Source organism: Camelina sativa, chromosome 17, assembly GCF_000633955.1.
Source record: "Camelina sativa cultivar DH55 chromosome 17, Cs, whole genome shotgun sequence".
Taxonomy (NCBI): domain Eukaryota; kingdom Viridiplantae; phylum Streptophyta; class Magnoliopsida; order Brassicales; family Brassicaceae; genus Camelina; species Camelina sativa.
The window spans coordinates 11663937-11679394 of NC_025701.1; the positions used below are offsets into that span (position 1 = coordinate 11663937).

Here is a 15458-nt window from a genome sequence, read left to right on the forward strand (position 1 = left end):
CAAAAATATTAAATTACCTTGAAGTAGAGATTGATGCTTGAATGTTAAAAAAATACTTCAATAATACAATTCTTTAGTACTCAGATAATAATTTTTCGAAACTTGTTTATGTAGTCAAGAAAAGTTTTTATATAATAAACAAAGAGGTGTAAGACATAGAGGTGTGAAATGTAAAGGTGTAAAAATTAATAGATGTGAGACATGGAGGTACAACAAAGAGGTGTAACACATAGATGTGTGAAATTAAAAGGTATAAAAATTAATAGATGTGATTTTTGAAACCAGGAGGTACAACAAAGAGATGCAAAGACTAAGGAGGTGTGATTTAAAAGGTGTAAAAATTAATGGATGTGATTTTTGAAACCAGGAGGTACAACAAAGAGATGCAAAGACTAAGGAGGTGTGATTTAAAAGGTGTAAAAATTAATGGATGTGATTTTTGAAACCAGGAGGTACAACAAAGAGATGCAAAGACTAAGGAGGTGTGATTTAAAAGGTGTAAAAATTAATGGATGTGATTTTTGAAACCAGGAGGTACAACAAAGAGATGCAAAGACTAAGGAGGTGTGATTTAAAAGGTGTAAAAATTAATGGATGTGATTTTTGAAACCAGGAGGTACAACAAAGAGATGCAAAGACTAAGGAGGTGTGATTTAAAAGGTGTAAAAATTAATGGATGTGATTTTTGAAACCAGGAGGTACAACAAAGAGATGCAAAGACTAAGGAGGTGTGATTTAAAAGGTGTAAAAATTAATGGATGTGATTTTTGAAACCAGGAGGTACAACAAAGAGATGCAAAGACTAAGGAGGTGTGATTTAAAAGGTGTAAAAATTAATGGATGTGATTTTTGAAACCAGGAGGTACAACAAAGAGATGCAAAGACTAAGGAGGTGTGATTTAAAAGGTGTAAAAATTAATGGATGTGATTTTTGAAACCAGGAGGTACAACAAAGAGATGCAAAGACTAAGAGGTGTGACTTTTGAAAGATGGGGGTGCGACGAAAAGACACGATTAATAATTTTAAATCGTTGGATTAAAACTGAAACTAATTTTATCCGTTGGATTAAAAATTGACACAAAAAAATGGGTTTGCTATTATATATATACATCGCATTTTCAGATATCAGTGATATTCATTTTAGTCAAAACCACTTGCATTTCCATCAAATATCCATTTTGATCCACACATATATAATATTTGTTGAGGGAAACAAATTATAGCTCTGCACAACTCACTGAAAATAAAACAAAATATCAAATGGTGTTAATTACTTATGAATATATATGAGAATTTGTGAGAAATGTCTTTTTTTTTTTAAGTTACTAGAGGGAGTCTTGATATAATAATAATAAAAAAATTATCTAATTTGAGTTCAATGATATAGTGAAAGTGATTGTTGAGTTTGGAAATGAGACTTTGTGTATGTACATCACATTTCTTAACTCAAAAATGGCAATGAATTTTAATTCATTAGCATGTCGTGAATTGTTTAGGACTCATTTATAAAACACTTATCTATTTCTACTTTATGACTCAGAAATTGTTATTTTGTTCAAAAGTCTGATAAACTACGTAGATAAGAATATATTCTATTCCATGAATCAATAGACAGACTTGAATCAATATTCTACTGAATCGTAATCTGCACTTTTTATTTTGTAGCGGTCGTAAAGTAATGTCCTTATTCCAATTCCATGTTAATAGGCTGGAAAGTTTGTCATAAGCAATGCATGATTTATCAGAGCTCCATCATTCATGGATATACAGTTAGGGCATTATACAAAGCAGTCTTGACATATTCGGAACAGGTAGCTACGTTCTAATGTTAGATTGTGTTTAGACCTCAATCAGTCGTAATAAACCCTTCCTAATTAATATGGTCTCGTTGAGAATATAACCATGAGACTCTTATTCGAGTGGCGGTATGGTGCATTGGGGAATATGGTGATATGTTGGTTAACAATGTGGGGATGTTTGGTAATAAATGAAGATCCAATAACGGTGAGCATCAGCGGCAATCTTAACTCATCATTTGCTCCATGATTAATATGCAGATGCTTTTGATTCTTGGGATTTCTTGTTGGTTTAAAAAATGTGCAATGAGTATTTGTTGAACTTTTGGTGTTGGTAAGTTTACTTGCACTCTTTCTTTAACAAACGGTTTTACTCAGAATATTTTTTTAATTTCATACTTTCATGTACAACTACATTGACCACACATACAAACTTATAACAAGGTTTTTTTTTTCTTGCTCATTACTCACAGTCTCTCACTCAAAAGCTCTAGTTTAACAACTACAACATAGGCTTTACCTCTACGTAATAGCCTAATTTTACAAGCAAAGGTAAACCGCTAATCCTTAGACTTCTAACAACTCTCAACAACCCATATATATGGCACTCTTCCTTAATAATTCTCCAACTTATTCATTCCATCGTAACTTAAATAACGAATTTGTGCTATCTGTTTTTATCTCAACTCGTCAGCATCGTAACTTAAATAACGAATTGTGCAAAATGCATATGCGCTCTGAGTATATGAATAATGAATTTTGGCTGTCTACCAGAAACTTTAGGGCCTTATATCTGAGTAGATGTTCCTTTTTGATTTGTTGGATATGAATTTTGAAAACAACTTGCGACTTGAAATATCATCTTGACATAATTATATAACTATGGAGTATTGTTGGGTACAAACCAACGTTCCACATCGGAAGGTTTAAGTTCAAACATACTTAGTATGAGACCTTTTGGGAAGAAGCCCAATAGCAAATCCGTGCGGGCTTTGCCATCTCGGCCCAAGGCGGACAATATCATACTAATGGGACTTGACTTAGGTTTAGAAAACCCAACAACTGGTATCAGAGCCTAGGTTGAAATAAATGGACCTAAAAAGTGGGTATGGGATTAATGATTAGTGTGGGAGAAGCTCCTCAATGTGACACAATAAGAAAGGTACCTTGTGAATAAGGAAGCACCAAGTTAATGGTGACAAGATTTCGCTGAAAGGGAGACCTAAGGTTCGTGGTCCTTGGTTTGAGGGGGAGTATTGTTGGATACAAACCAACGTCCCACATCGGAAGACTAGAAAAGAAGTTTCTAATAAATAAGCCAAGTCCAAAACTACTTAGTATGAGACCTTTTGGGAAAGAGCTCAATAACAAATCCGTGCGGGATTTGCCATATCGGCCCAAAGCGGACAATATCATACTAATGGGGCTTGACTTGGGTTTAGAAAACCCAACATGTAAATCATTATACAAATATTAAATGGGTATATAGCTGTTTATTTGCATAGTGAATATTTATTATTTTAGGCATTCAAAAATAGTTGCAATTGCAAAAATAATAACTATGGATTTATCATCTTGACGTAATTATTATGAAGATAACTATGGAGATCATTATACAAATATTAAATGGGTATATAGCTGTTTATTTGCATTGTAAATTTTTAATATTTTAGGCACTCAAAATAGTTACTTTATAGTCTTTGTTTGGGATTTGAGGTTCTTGGGTCCTTTTTTTTATACAAAAGTTTTGATGTTTGGTGTCGGAAAGTGACAAGAAAGCTAAGTTTGACTTTCTTGTGTATGAGAAAATTGATTCAAAACTCATGATGTAACTATACTACAGTTACAGCTTGGTCTTGCAAAGGAAAAGAGTTTTGGATTTTGGATATCGATAGTTTGCATTTATTACAAGTCTTGCTTGAAGATCAACGCATATTTTTTATTTGAAGCAAATTCTAATAATTTGATAGAAACTATCCAATACCGACATAGAAACATTAGAACATGTGTTGTATATGATTTTATGTTCCTTTGATTTGTTGGATATGAATTTTGAAAACAACTTGCGACTTGAGATATCATCTTAACAGAAATATTGATGAAGATAACTATGGAGATCATTATACAAATATTAAATGGGTATATAACTGTTTATTTGCATAGTGAATTTTTATTCTTTTAGGCATTCAAAATAGTTGCAACTGCCAAAATAAAAACTATGAATATATTATCTTGACTTAATTATTATGAAGATAACTATGAAGACCATTATACAAATATTAAATGAGTATATAGCTGTTTATTTGCATAGTAAACTTTTAATATTTTAGGCATTCAAAATAGTTACCTTATAGCATTTCTTTGGGATTTGAGGTCTTTGGGGTCCTTTTTTTGTACAAAAGTTTCGATGTTTGATGTCGGAAAGTGATAAAAAAAGCTATTTGACTCTCTTGTGTCTAAGAAAGGTGATTCATAACCCATGATGTAACTCTACTACAGTTACAGCTTGGTCTTGCAAAGGAAAGGAATTTTGGATTTCAGATATTGGTAATTTGCATTTATTACAAGTTTTGCTTGATGATCAGCGCATATCTTTTATTTGAAGCCAATGCTAATAATCTGATAGAAACTACCCAATACCTACATAGAAACATTAGAACATATATTGTATATGATTTTACCAAATAGTGGATGTTCCTTTGTTTTGTTGGATTTGAATTTTGAAGACAACTTGCGACTTGAGATGTCATCTTACAAGTCTTGCTTGATGATCATCGCATATGTTTTATTTGAAGTCAATGCTTATAATCTGATATAAATTACCCAACACCGACATAGAAACATTAGAACATGTGTTGTATATGATTTTACCAAATAGTGGATGCTCTTTTGTTTTGTTGGATTTGAATTTTGAAGACAACTTGCAAATTAAGATATCATCTTGACGTTATTATTATGAAGATAACTATAAAGATCATCATACAAATATTAAATAGGTATATAGCTGTTTATTGCATAGTGAATTTTTATTATTTGAGGCATTCAAAATAGTTGCAATTGCAAAAATAATAACTATGGAAATATCATCTTGACGTAATTATTATGAAGATAACTATAAAAATCATTATACAAATATTAAATGGGTAGATAGATGTTTATTTGATTTGTTGGATATGAATTTAAAACAACTTGTGACTTTAATCATCTTGACGTAATTATTATCAAAACAACTATGGAGATCATTGTGAGGGTTCCTCACCTAACTCACTCGAATGCTCTCTTTGCTCTTTTTAGAGAATAATACAAATATGGGTTATCATTATTTTTCCCTACCAATAATGATTTCATCCCATTTTTGGATACTCTTTATAAGTTCTAAAACTTCACAAGAGAAATAATATATTTGACTTCACTATTTGAGTTTCTAATTTTCAGAGACCATTTTTACTTGGGAGTACTTTTTGAATTACTCTCAGTATTGGGCCCCAATTTCCCAATAAAAAACCTATTTTCGAGTCCAAGAAACTGAGTATCGTTGTTTTGGGAAGCAACTGAACAACCCTTTGAGAAACGCGACATGCGTAAGCCCATTGGTAGACGCATAAATATAAAATAATTTTTTTCTTTGCTTTCTTCTTTCATTCTTCCTGACTTTCTCTCTCTTCTCTCTCGTTCCAAAATTCAGGAAATTCAATCGATTCATGTGAATCTGTTGAATTTTTTGGCTAAATCTAGAGGTTTGTTGGTGGTTAACAGATTTGGTGGATAACAAGATCATCTCTTTGTCTAAATTCACTCTTTGGGGTTTGTGAATTGTTGCTTAAAGTCTAATAATTTCTCTTTTCTGGCATCTGGGTAACAGATTTTGATCGGAATCGGCAGCGGAAGAAGAGTGAATTGTTCATCCTTGTCTTTCCATGGTATGTTTCTACTTCGTTGGTTCAGTTTGATTGTTCTTAGTACATTCAATCTCTTTACTTGATCGTTCTTTGCTTAATATACCGGGAAAGTGAAGATTTTTTGCACTGATAACATGTTATCCCCTTCTTAATTCCAGCTTACTGTTCTTCTTGGATTTTGCTTTAATCAATCGAAGAAGACTAGATTTGGTCCATGTTGGTTGTAGTATTGATTAGTCTGTGTAATCTTGTTTGCATGCCATGTATATTCGTGTGAAGCGCATGAAAACAACTTACTTTATCCAATGTGATCCAACAGAGACTGGTTTGGATGTTAAGCAAAAACTGTTTGCCCTCATTGAGCAATCATCGTCTGGTTTTAATGTCTACTGAGGAAATATTAGAAGATTCAAAATCTTTAGCGGATCAGAAGGTATGAGATGTTTGACTGTATCATCTATTTATTTATCTATCTTGCCAATGTTGGGGAATGAATAACAACAATTCTTGTTCAAGTTCAGTGAAGAACCATCTTAGGTATGTGGACACTGCCACCATTTGCGTATTTTAAGTCTAAATCTCAAATCCTTAATCTGACTTGACCATATAATCAATCATTCATTCTTCGATTTTTGTCACAGGTGTGTGTGAGTTTCGTAAGAGAGGTCAGAAGCAATGATTGGGTTATTCAAGGTAAAGGAAAAGCAAAGAGAGCAAGCTCAAATCTGCCACAAGGAACTTCAGCAGGTCTGGTATGATTGGGGAAGGCGGGTTCGGTTGTGTCTACTGGGGAACGATCAAGAACTTAGAAGACCCTTCAAAGAAAATCGAAGTTGCGGTTAAACAGCTCGGCAAAAGAGGGTTGCAGGTAACGTTTCTTCATCTTCTGTTAACAGAATCTGTTAGTGTTCACTCATTCATCAATGGATCATCATATAACTTTGGATATCATCATGCTTTGGTTTTTTGCAGGGTCATAAAGAATGGGTTCCGGCTCATAGTAGATCCGAGGTTAGAAGGGAAGTACATGATCAAGCCAATGCAGAAACCAGCGGTTGTAGCCAACCTTTGCCTTGCTAGGAACCCAAAGGCGCGTCCAAAGATGAGTGATGTGTTTGATATGGTGACAAAGATTGTGGAAGCTTCATCGCCTGGGGTTGGTGGCAAGAAGCCGCAGTTGGTTCCGCTTAAGAGTCAAGGAGCTTGAGTCAAGGAGCTTCTAGAGACGAGGAAGAGAAGAACAAGAAAGCTCTTGATGGTGGCGAAGGAGGTTGGCTGGAAAAGTTGTGGAACCCAAAGAATGTGAGAGCTTGTTGATACTGAGGCCAAGTCAGAAACAAATTATAAATACTGTAATTTAACAAACTTGTAAGAGCTTGAGTTTTCTTACATTCAATTTTTTTTCTTTTACTAATTTTGTTAATTCTATTGTTTGGTGTGATGTTTACATATTAAGCTTATGAAACGATCGATTTTGAAATATTATGATTTAGGTGCTTTAGAAATTTTTTGCAGTGCTACTCACCTGCAAGCAACAAAGTGATCATAATATTTCAACAAAGTGATCATTTACTATTTGGTCTTATTCATCCCTTATGTTATTTCTCTGTTTAGGTATAATATGTTTGATGATCTGAATTTTGTAAAATTTTATTTTTCCTATTTTATGTAAAAAAATAATATTTAAATGATTAAGTAACCTAAGTGAGTTTCTCTAGTGGAGGGATAATTTGTTAAAGTTTCTAAATGAGTTGTTTAAATTAGTTTAGTATTAATATTATATGATTAATTAATACATGAGCAATTTGAGAGGGATGCTGGAGTAATGAAGCTCTAAATATCTGTCCCACATGTATAATCGTCTTTTATCTGAAAAGTTTTGAACTAATTTAATCTCTACACTCATCAAAAGTTGTGCAAATTAGAGTTAACCATCTCAGAACCTCATCTACTTTCGAGTTCAAACTTACAAACTCAGATTAAGTTTCTCACACTTTGTGACTCTGATTTATGAACATAGTTTGATTAGAACTAGAAACATCCCATATAACAGTACCACTATAACACCATCAAATAACAAAAAGCTTATTCCTCTCAACACACAAACAGAGAGAGAGATTCAGCAATAAAAGACACAAAAGAAACACTACAGTATCGTGTTAACCAAAATGAATTCAAATCAAAACTCAGAATCAATGATTCAATTAAATCCAATAGCAGAAAATAAGCTACCCTTTTGATTCTGTACCTAAAAAACCCTTCTCAATCAAGGACCCTGAAATCTCCTTCCATTCAATGCTAATCCAGTAGAAACTGTACTACCAGATCCAGAACAAGCATAAGTAGAAGAAGAAGAAGAAGAAGTACCCACAAGATTGGTTTCTGATGGATTTGCAAACTTTGATCTCTTATTAGACCATTGCCAAATCTTCGACACAGAGAAGCTCTCACCTTTACTTCTCATATTAATCTTCTTCCCTTCCACATTACTATTATTATTACTCTCTCCTTCTTTCACATTCTTCAAACCTTCATTATTAGGACACAAAGCCACAACCAGATCTGATTCAGCCACTATGTACTGATAAGACCCCATTGAGAAACATCTTCTGTTATCAAGATTACTGTTCACATTGCTACTAGTACTACTACTCACACACCCACCACTCGTCTCTTCACCATTGTTAATATTACTGCTCCTAAACTTGCCAAGCCTAACTGAAAACACTCTCTTCCCAATCTCATTCTCAGCTTGTTTCTTCTCCGGAGAAACCCTAGTACCACCTCCATCATCTCCGGCGAAAAACCCGAAATTGAAATCAGGGTATTCAAACTGATGACCTAAAGAGAAAAGGGTGCCTCTACAAAGCGGACAAGTCGAGTTCGAGAGAAGCCACGTATCGATACAATCAATGTGAAAAGCGTGGCTACAATTGGGAAGCAATCTAAGCTTATCATCCTCTGAGAATTCACAGAGACACACAGCGCAATCGAATGGTTCTTTCGTACCTTTGATCTCTTTGTAAAGAAACACGGGAAGAGCATCGATCAAAGCTTGATCTAGACCTGAATCGTGGAGATGAAAAAGCTGCTGAAGCTGTCTTTGGTAAGTATCGGAGTCGGGGAATTCTGGGTTTCGATCAGATTCGTTCTGTGATGAAGAAAGGCTCGATCTTTTCTTCTTTAAGTAGTACCTTACAACCAAATGTAGAACGCTGCAGATTAAGAAGACGACGGATACGAGAACGATGATGAACAGAACGATGGGGCTTATTCGATTACCACCGGAGGAAGATGAATCGTTTGATTGATTCAAAGTAATTGGAGAAGGAGCAGGAGATGAAGAAGAAGAAGACGGCGAGATTTGATTCAAATTCTCGTGGAAACGATGAATCATCTTCTCAGACATTTTTTTGGTTTTTGAATGAAGAAGAGAACAGAGAGAGACACAACACCATTTAAGTTTAAGCACACTCTCTGATTTGTTTAATCATAAACCCTCAATTTTTTTTTTATATTCCTTAATCGAGTCAAAGAGGTATAGCATGGAATCTGAAATGATTGCTAAACAGATTTTGGCAAAACCAGAGTCACATAGAGAGAGAGAGAGCGCTATACTACCGTCATTACATTAATTACTTTTAATTAAATGATTAATCACTTAAATTGATTATGAAGTTATAAATAACCACTAGTGTCTAGTTACATTTTTTTTTTGGGGTATGGAGCCGAGTGCTTGATTCAGGGATCTGGTGCATAGCAGTTTCCAAAAAATATAGAGTTTTTTTTCTTCTGAATATGTTAATATGTGAACCCAAGAATTGTTCTTTTTATATTAATTCAGTAGCTAATAGCCTAATACTAAGTTACTAACACATTTAATTATCCAATGGTAGGTAATTAGGTCATTTACAAGGTCGTTAAATAATAACGAAAAAAGGGATGAGTCCATAATAATCGTTCATCATTCGTTGCCATTAATTTCTGAAGAAAAGAATCACTCCAAGTAAAGTAGAGTTAAATAGTACAACTAGTAGTGTCAGTTCAATACTAGTATCTAGGGACTCGTTTAAACAAACAGAAGCAACCAAAAAAAAGATGAATATTTTTGAATTTAGAGGTAACCAATTAATCAATCACATGGTATAATGTCAACTAGTAATAGTCCTTTTAAAAAAAAAATTAACATTGGAATTTGGAATCGGTGAAATAAAGAAAAAGCCTGTCATCATCACCACTTTTGAGAGAATATCTAGGTGACAATTCATGGGCTGTAAAGGGTCCAAATATGATAATCTTTTGCCAACATAGGCCCAACTAAAACCAACATACAAAACAAAGTAATTAAAATTTTCTACGTACAGTTTTTGATAAAAATTTGGTTTAGAATAACAAAAAATGAAAGACGACGACGAAACTAAAAAGACTTAATCAAAATGTTTAAGAGAGTGAGTAGATATCAGAAAGGGCTTTAAGTAACTTAATCCTCAACTCCAAATGTACGATATAATCAACAGTCTTTGATAGAAGCTGATCCGGTTGGTTCAATCTTCGTCCGCCAGGTATAAGCACTCGGAGCTTCCTCATCTTCATCTGGACCGACCCGGATCGACATCCTGAACCACGACCCGTTAACTTCTTCGTCTGCCTCTTCCTCTCCCTTCTTCTATACGATCGTGACTCTTCCATTGCCTTTTTTCTATTTGCTTATGAAACTGAGTTGTGATTATGCAATGGACGTGAAAGGCTGGTCCATATTTATATGCTCCCAAGGTCTTCTGAATTTATTTTTATTTATAAATAAGGGCTTTTTATATATTATTTTGTTGTTGTTGTCGTCGATGATCGTTTTTGTCCACACGCTCGATGTCTTTGTCCTTTTGTAGTTTCGTTGTGCATTGCTTGTTAGAAAACAAAAATAGTTCCAAATATGAGTATAATAAACTCTGTCGCGAAATTTGATATAATGTACATATTGGTAAAAGTATATATATTCACTAATTCCTTTTTGGTTTTTTTTGTCAACTAATGTGTTATGTAAATTGGAACTCGAATACCAATCACTAGGTTATAATTTTAGTCAATTAACTTGTTTGTTTCAACACAAAACTAAACACAAGAGTGACTTTTTTGTATGGAGATCATTCAATTCTATAAAACATATCTACTAATAAATGTATCCAAAGAAATCTAGAATAAGCTACTGACATTAGAACCCACTCGAATATGTATAGTTAATATTGATGATTGACAAGAAAGTGCGTTTGCGTTTGTGTTGGCTGAGTACAACAGAGACAGAAGTGTTACAGAGGGGCAGTGATCAATAACGATTGGGTTTTGGCCTAATCCATGTGGCTGATGTGATCAAATCTTTTGCGCCATGTGGGTTCCATCTAGCCTTAGGCCTCGTTGTGTCTACGAACCTTTTCCGATTTGTCCGATCATATTGCCTAAATACATTCATTACTCTTGAATCTGCATGGCCCTCTTTTTTTGTTTCTCTAATATGTAAATTACTTCGTTAGCACTTAGCGGTAGTACTCCAGCAGTATCGATCGAGTATCACATGATTTGTTTCATTATCTAAATCTCGAAACAATTTATTCTAAGACATTTGTATCTCAAAGTATATAATGAGAAGATTATAACCAATTGATATCAATTATAAAAAAAATAAAGAATCATAATATATAATAATCAAGTGACATAAGATCATCGTTCTAGTCGAAGCATAAAATAAAGTATTACTTTCACAACATTTTGGTATGGATTCCAATCATTAATTAGAATCGAAAATACTTTATTGATGCTTACATGATCGAATCTGTCAGTTTATGTGTGAGTCGGAGTCGGACTATAGTTGCTTAAAACTCAACTTGTTTATACACTTCCAAATTAATTTGCATATATTCTTATCAAACTCTCATGATCATTCCCCCCACTTCATTTCCCATTTTATCATAAAACGAACGTGCTGCTTATATATTCGTAACGTATACATGACACACTCACATGGTAAAACAACAATAAAAGGTTAGTAATAAGTGAAACAATAATTATATGTATGGGTTAAGAAACGCGACTATAATATATAAATATATATGATAAGATAGCACATTAAAAGACATGGATTTGTTGCAAACAGTTGTTTATTTGATTAGTCACATCATCCCAAATTATTTAGAAACGCATGCAAGTGCAACCCATAACTTGCATGTGTTTTGCCAACTCATCCACCGTGCCTCTTCAGTCTTCAAAGAGTCATGAGCCTTGGTTGCCTGCTGTGTGTTTTCTTTCTTCGTTCTTTTATTTTCGGACAAAATCAACAGATCTCGTTTTTATCTTTCGTTTCGACACACGTCGTTTGAAAAACGTAGTTGCCATTTTAGTTTCCGTTAGACACTTAGACCTACGCGAGCTTGCCTAAATCTAAGACGCAAAAGGATCCATCATCCATATAAGTTTAATAATTCAAGGTCCTATCAAAAAAATAAAATAATTCGATGTCAAGACTCAAGAGAAATGTCCAAAATTATAATCTCGGATGGGAAACTATTAGATAGATGCATGTCTTTGGACTTCGACAAGCTGTGTCTAGTGACCACCTGTGTGTCTCTCAGTCTCAACAATATTCATATTCATATACAAAATAATATTTCATTAATGAATGTATTGGTTTCGTTTCATAAATAAGATATGAGATTTGTATGAGAAGGCCCAACTGAAGCCCATAAATATGATAGAGTTCTTAGGCCATATTTATCGGCGAAACAAAGGCCTGATCTTGGGCTTATTTTAATTCGAAAAAATTGAACAGTAGTTATAAGATCAGGCCTTCTGATCTTAAATAAGATCAGTTCTTGGGGTGATCTTCGGGGCACGTGTCTTGCGGACATTGGTTGCAAAATATATTGTGTTTGTATCATTTTTTTTCAACTCACTCGGGTTTTCCAAAATTATTTTTCTTGTTCTCTCCGAAGAGAGGCGAAACCGCGAAACTCCGATACCTTCCTTCGTCTCCGATTCCGGTGTTGTTGCGACCACTTCCGGGTATCTCTTCTTCTCCTCGTGTCCTCGTCTCCTCGTCTCCTCGTGACCACCGAGCTCGTCGTCTCCACCGTCTCCTCTGTCTCGCCAAGTCAACCTTGGTTCCTTCGTTTCCTCGTCTTCTCTGTCTCTTCCGTCTGATCTGTCTCCTCCGGCTTTATAGAGAAGGTAAGCTTCGGCGATTTTAACCTAATTTCATTTCTGAATTAGGTTTCGATTTAGGTTTTCAATTTTAGGGTTTCGAATTAGGGTTTTCAATTTTAGGGTTTCGATTTAGGGTTTTCAATTTTAGGGATTCGATTTAGGGTTTTCAATTTGAGGGTTTCGCTTGAGGGTTTTCAATTTAGGGTATTGAAATTGTGAATTAATAGATTTGTATGATTGAAATTGTGAGGGTTTTCAATTTTGTATGTTTTGTTAAATCTGACAATTTTGTATAGCTTACTATTATTTTGTTTATCAGGTTAATAGATAAACGTTAATTGATTGTGGCTTGTTTTCGGTTTGTTTATGAGGCATATAGGTGAGGCTATCGCGTGCAAATTCTGTCGGACCATCAACAACAACATTCCTTACTCGCAAGTAAAAGGTTAGTCAAATGGTTTGTCTCTTAAAAATGGTTTGTTCTTTTGTTTGATTGTGAATAAATTCATTACTCGCAAGTTAAAGGTAAACTTGTTTCAAAAAATGGTTTCTAAAAATTGTTTGATTTTTAGTTGTGATGGTTACGTTTCAAAAATGTTTGATGTTTAGTTGTGATGGTAAACTGGTTTTAGAAAATGTTTTGGGAATTAGTTGTAATGGTAACAAAACTTTAGTTGTGATGGTAACAAAACTGAAATTAGTTGTGTAGTAACTGATTATTAAGACATTTTTAGTGGTTGTAGTTTCCTTGAAAGTGTTGTTTGCTTTGTTTTTGTGATGGTGCGATGGTCTATGTTAGTTTAGTTTTGCTAGTATAGGCTATAGGTGTAAAATGCGATGGTCTATGTTAGTTGTTTAGTTGTGATTTTCTTTGGTCTATTATTTAAAACACTAAATGTCCATTATTTACTTCTGATCTGATTCTTGACACTCTCATTGCCAAGAAGGAAACGCTAGATGAAGATGAAAAAACGCTAAAGAAGAAGCTAATGGCTGAACTGTTTTAGCTTTAGGGTTTATGCTTGATTATGTTTATGAACAAGCTTTTAAGTTTGATTTTATTTGATGTTTTTAATGACTCAGCTTATGTATGTTTTATTTGATGTTTTAATGAATCGGCTTATGTATGTTTCATTAGATGTTTTTAATAAATCGGCTTATGTATGTTTCATTTGATGTTTTTAATAAATCGGCTTATGTATGTTTCATTTGATGTTTTTAATGCCAAATTTTTGGTTTGTTTTGGCTTCTAATCTCGCGTATATGTTTTGGTTTCAGGTTTAGGAAGACATGTTCTCTGACTATGACGAGGGCATAAACAGCCCCTTAAACTATAGTTCCGACACAGATGATGAGGCTGACACCGCTTACTATGAACCGCAACCATTGAACCGTGAAGCTGGTCCATTACCGCAACCATTGAACCGTGAAGCTGGTCCATTACATAGTCTGCGGAACCGTGAAGCTCAACCCAAGGAAGAAGTGATCCAACTGAAGGAGCAAGTTATCCAGCTGAACGACCAAATGATCCAGCTCAAGATACTTGTGATCCAACTCAAAGATCACGTGATTCAGCTCAAAGACCGCGTGAACCAGCTGACGGACAACGTCAACCAGCTGACGGAAAGGACCATCATTTGCAACCCGTGATATGTTGGTTGTTGTTTTTTCTTCGAATTCTGAACCCGTGATATGTTGTTGTTTTTGTTTCTTTGGAATTATGTACCCGTGATATGTTTAGACTGAATCTTTTGTTGTTTACTTTGCCTTGACGAATACTTTCTCTTGAACCCGTGATGTTTGATCACTCTATATGTATGAGAAGACCACAAGTTTCACAAGATCAAAAACATACATTTCTCTTAACAAAACAAATAATACTTTCTTTCATCAAACACACACATTTCCCTCTCTCACCAAACACATATATTTCTTTCTTTCATCAAACACAAACATTTCTTTCCCTTCTAAACTCTAATATTTGTGTTTAATATTACTTGTTTGGTACAAACACAAATATTTGCTTTCTTTTCTTCATTGCTATGGCATCTTCTTCCAACAATTTTCACTACCATTATGACCCCAATAATGATAGTTTAAACCAATACTTTCAAGAGCAATTTAATAACCAATTTGAAGCTGTTGAAGAGGCTATGCCGGTGGAAAGAAAACCACGTGAATATATTGATAGAAAACGAGAAGAAGGGCATGAACGTTTGTGGAACGATTATTTTTCAGATAATCCGACTTACAATGCTCACCACTTCCGGCGACGATTTCGAATGAACAAGCTGCTGTTCTTGCGTATTGTGAATCGTCTAAGTGAAGAAGTTCCATATTTTAAGCCAAAAAAGGATGCAACCTTCCGCAATGGTCTATCACCCCTACAACAATGTACTGCAGCAATTCGACTTTTAGCTTATGGGACTGCGACGGACTCGGTTGACGAATACATACGTCTTGCTGCTTGTACTGCTCGTAAATGTTTGGAACATTTTGTTGTCGGGATAGTTGACTTGTTTGGCGCTGAATACCTACGCCGACCAACACAAGAGGATCTTCAAAGGTTAC

The 15458-nt window shown here is 34.4% G+C and overlaps 1 protein-coding gene and 1 pseudogene across 1 annotated transcript; one reads left to right on the forward strand and one right to left on the reverse strand.

Moving 5' to 3' along the window:
* Positions 5565–7178, forward strand: LOC104756759 (annotated as a pseudogene).
* On the reverse strand, positions 7823–9305 carry LOC104756760 (RING-H2 finger protein ATL47-like). Its single transcript, XM_010479404.2, has one exon. The coding sequence runs from the start codon at positions 9103–9105 to the stop codon at positions 7963–7965; it is 1143 nt and encodes a 380-aa protein (XP_010477706.1). The 5' UTR covers positions 9106–9305; the 3' UTR covers positions 7823–7962.

Bases quoted from the DNA above. Each gene is read 5' to 3' on its own strand.
- LOC104756760 (XM_010479404.2), bottom strand. From the start codon at position 9,105: ATGTCTGAGAAGATGATTCATCGTTTCCACGAGAATTTGAATCAAATC.